At 40.0% G+C, this 4434-nt stretch overlaps 1 protein-coding gene and 1 pseudogene across 1 annotated transcript in view; both read left to right on the top strand.

Moving 5' to 3' along the window:
* LOC107578076 (keratin-like protein KRT222) overlaps window positions 1-4154 on the top strand; it is a 5060-nt gene extending 906 nt beyond the window's left edge. The window contains exons 2-6 of the mRNA XM_016264068.1: window positions 244-348; window positions 1599-1819; window positions 2065-2210; window positions 2365-2467; window positions 2665-4154. Coding sequence (XP_016119554.1) covers window positions 244-348; window positions 1599-1819; window positions 2065-2210; window positions 2365-2467; window positions 2665-2902 — 813 coding nt within the window. The 3' untranslated portion in view covers window positions 2903-4154. The remainder of the gene's footprint in view (window positions 1-243; window positions 349-1598; window positions 1820-2064; window positions 2211-2364; window positions 2468-2664) is intronic.
* A 230-nt stretch (window positions 4155-4384) lies between these two features.
* The window catches only part of LOC107578075 (beta-crystallin S-like), a 3029-nt pseudogene continuing 2979 nt past the window's right edge, over window positions 4385-4434 (top strand).

Raw genomic sequence — 4434 nt, 5'->3', positions numbered from 1 at the left:
TCTATTGAGTTACCAGTGCTAACTGACGTTCCGTTTAGCACATAACTTTATTGTGGGATGTAAGTCATGGATAATTAAAACAATATGCCAGAGAGGCTATGCATTAAAGTAATTTTACCTAAGGCACAGTGCGATAAAACCTCAATGGTAAGCAATATGAAAAAGGCTCAAAACTGTATTAAGATTTATCGTACTCTGTGGCATTCTTATGTACACACTGCATGTGTTATGTTTTTTGTGTAGGTGAGAGCAGGTGACGAGGCCCTGAAAGAGGCACGAGCCGAGCTCACAGAGGCCCGAAAGAGATGGCACCGTCTACAGGTGGAAATTGAATCTCTACATGCCTTGGTGCGTTCGATTCCCACAGACACACCCAGATACACACACTCCAATTCAGGAACATGTAGACACACCTAAACACACACACACTCCTGAACCCATTTCACCTTAATGCACAATACAAAAAAATTAGAATATCACTTACTGATGCATAACGCATATGCACACCTTAATTCCTGCCAGAACAAGCCAGATCTGAAACCGGCACTTCCAGAATCTGATTCAACCTCCATTTTTGTGAATTAAATAACTTGTTTGCCATGTAGATTAAGTGTTAAACATATACCAACACTTCGCCTCCAGGAAATGTACGACAGATCCCTGCCAGATTTGTCATCACTCCTTGTTCTGTGACCTCATAATTTATAAATCAAATACTGCGGATAACCACAAATTGTTACTGAATACTAGTTTTGTTGTTAAATATTTTGGTTAGAAACCCCATTGAAGGTGCCATGTTATACAAGTTGAGCCCTGGGAATTTAATCCATGTCCCTAGTGTTGGTAGAGCCATCTTCTACCACTTGATCCACAGTTCATGAACAGTAGAATTATTGGGATTTCCAGTGACCACTGTGTCCTTGATCAAGATACATTACAGTGGTGGTGTCGTGGTTAAAACTCAAGGCTTTTAATCAGAAGGTTGCTAGTTTGATGCCCCACAAGGCATGATCCATATGCCACTACTATTGTGCCCTTGAGCCAACCTCTTAATCTCAGATTTAACCGGAAGTTTATTTTCAGTTTCTGGAATATTGTTGCTTTGATCTCTGCAATGTAAGATCCTTGAGTCATCACCATTGTGCCACGGTTTTCAACTCCAGGTTCCTTCAGGGGGATTGACAATAACAGAAAGATTAGTGGATCAAACAATGCAAGATGCAATTTATGAGCCATCATCATTGTGCCCTTGAGCAAGGCATCTAATCCCAGCTGGTCCAGGCGGACTGACCCTGTAAAACATGATGGCATTGTATGGATGAAGTGGCACTGGCACTAAAGTGACTTAACTTAAATGGGAGATGCCTTGCTTCTGTTGCTTGACCCTGTGATATTTTGGTCACTGTTCACAATGTCCGACCACCCTATTCCATTCCACCAACCCTGAAGATCCATCCATTCATTAAGCCATTCTCCAAGCAGATTGTCCTACAAAGAGACATGGGGATACCGGAGCCTATCCCAGTGTCTCGGGGTGTAGGCTGGTAAAAGGGGTGTAGATATTGGTAATAAATAACTATTCTGTTTTATCCCACCAGGAGAGGAGTTTCCATAGCTCTCTACACCACACTCAGCTCCAGTACTCTGTGCAGCTCAAGGATCTGTCCCAGTCTGTCAGGAGTCTGGAGTCTGAGCTAGAAACTGTGCGGGACGGTCTGGAAGTGCAGAAACAGAACCATACCCAGCTCCTCAACACCAAGATGAGGCTGGAGAGAGAGATCACAACCTATAGGAAACTCCTGGAACATGAGGAGGGCAGGTAAGGGAGAGATAGATTTGCTGAGCTGTATTCGTTTATGCAATAAAACCGTTAGCACATGCTCAAACTTGTATGATGTCTTTCATGCAACTCCAATGTAATACACTGGAATTTTGACAGGGTTTTTGGAATTGTGCCCTTGATGTTATAAAAAGTCAATCAACCCAAAGAGGTTTCTAAGGCACCAATAAAGTCGAGTGTGGTCTTGAATCAAAACTGCTTCTTCTTTCACTCCTGAACCACAGGTTTCTGAACTCAGATGGTCGGCCTCTAAAGCTGAAGCCATGGAAGGGCTCAGTTCCTGCTCCAGAGCAGAACGGCCTGCCCAACGGATGTGACGAGGATATCGCTGAGCCGTTCTTCACTGAGATGACTCCAAAAATAAGCATAAGTGAGGATGATGTCAAAACACCCTCAAACTCATTGTCCAACATAAAACAGGCCCTGGAATGCATCTTGTTTCAGATTTCCAGAGTCATTCTCAACAACTGGTTCATTATACAACTGCGAGGCTGAGAGATGTTGTGTGTGTGTTTCTCATCCAGAACCAGTCATAAACAAAGATGGGGAGATCTGTACTGTGAAGACTCAAGAGATTCTGGAAGGAAATGTAGTGAGGGAGAGTGCTGAGGGTCACGGAAATGTGGAGTGAGTTTACATAGATTTATTTTCAAGCTGCAATGAAGAACCATAAGCACTTCACACCTTAAAGACAAAGATCTTGACGTGTTTGATCTTGCATGTGGCTTCACAGGCAATCAAATTGTGATGGAACTTTTAAATCGTCATTTATTTTGCACCAGAGATTGTGCAATCCTAATTTTTATGCTTTTTGTGTGCTATAGGACAGAGAAGATTGACAAGGTCATCAGGCAATGGGAAGGGTCATTCTTTAAAGGAAATCCCAAGCTGAGGAAGAAATCTGTGTCTCTGCGTTTCAACCTTCATATGGCTGTAGCAGATGAGGGTTGCAGCCAGATAAAACAGGACAGTCTCCCTAACGTGGAGGTCCGTCTGGTCATGAGACGGTCTCGCAGCATACCGACTTTTGCCCAGTGTAATGCTACTACATCACAACTGTGACCTCACAATGCTACTGCATTACAACTGAGTAGTGGTGACCACGTCTCAATGTCTCGGCGGCTAATAAAAGCAAATCACTTTAGTGACGTCATAGAACTTTTGCCATTTGAAAGAAAAAAGCGTCACATCATCAGTAAAGCGTTCAAAAACAAAAAAACTCAAATAGCTTTTATGATTGTAATGAACTCATGAAGATAAAGCTACTTAAAGAAATTTCAAGGCAAATTAATTTGTAGTTGATTTATTTTACTTCAAACTTAATGAATGGGAGTACGAACGTCTTGCGGTGTTTCAGATTTCGTACATTGTGACTTTAGAGTGTGACGCTCCTTGTGGACGCTCTACTGCCACATTATTGATTATTAGCACATATTACGTTACTGAAAACCTATAAAAACTATAGGTTTCTGAAAATGTGTATAGTTTATACATCTATAGAGCTGAATCTTCAGTCTCAGTGAGAAAAGGTCAATGTGGATACAGAGATTTCACATTCAGTGCAGCGTTAAAAAAAGATATCTTATTGCATTTGACAAATGTTACTGGAACTAATTTAACACTCCAGTGAACGCTAAGGGGGTATGAAGTTCTGGTTCTGCAGGAGACGGTAGTGTGAACCAAAACAAAATATTGCGAAATTTGCAAATGTGGCTAAAATCTGCAGCCAAAACAAATGATTTATGGTGAAACCGATGTACTGTCCTCACGATATTGCCTGCATGGATGATGACTAGCAGTCTATCACTGCAGAGAGAAAGAGATGCTAAAAGTGAAATGTTGACTATGATCTTCTCTATTACTTACACTCGCCTATAAAAGTTATATTGCTTTGTATTACGGATGCATATAGTTTACGCTTTATTTAAAGTGCAAATACTGTGTCTTCCAATCAAAAATTATGCAGGATTGTTTAAAACTTGAAATGATCATACTTCAACAACCAAAAAAAAAAAGGATTTTGCATTTCTCATCTACGCGTTAATCATTTAAACTGATTTATTTACATACCCATTATGTTCTACCTCTGATGGTTGTTGTACTGAAAATACATGGGGTTCTTCCTGATGCAACAAAGAAATGGATACATATGCATATATTTAATTTGAAGTTATATTAAATCTAATTAAATCTATATCCCTGAAATATGAATATATTAGTTACTGCTTTAGTTTCTTATGTAATGCACAATCTAGTGTCTGTCCAAGGGATTGTAACTCACTGTGAAGAGAAATTACATCATATGCATTGGTAAAAATGGCAATTTCATATGCACTTTAATTGATTAAAATCAAAACATTGCTAACTTTCTGATTTTTGTCTGTATTCAACATTTTTTCCCAGATGACTTTTGCTTTTTGTGAAACAATCTTCTTTTTTTTCATAGCTGTGCGGCCTGTGCCCCGCTGAGTGATTTGGCTTATACACTGTATGACAGGTGCTAATAAAGCTATTATTATTATTTCCAGATTAGCTATTTCGGTTATGAGCAAAGCTGTCCAAAGACATTTCATTATATAGACCTCAGTGCCTTG

The sequence above is a fragment of the Sinocyclocheilus grahami genome, unplaced genomic scaffold, assembly GCF_001515645.1.
Source record: "Sinocyclocheilus grahami isolate Dianchi unplaced genomic scaffold, SAMN03320097.WGS_v1.1 scaffold8689.1, whole genome shotgun sequence".
NCBI classification, from domain to species: Eukaryota; Metazoa; Chordata; class Actinopteri; order Cypriniformes; family Cyprinidae; genus Sinocyclocheilus; species Sinocyclocheilus grahami.
The sequence above is the reverse complement of the archived record's forward strand: the minus strand, read 5'-3'. Positions and strand labels throughout refer to the sequence as shown.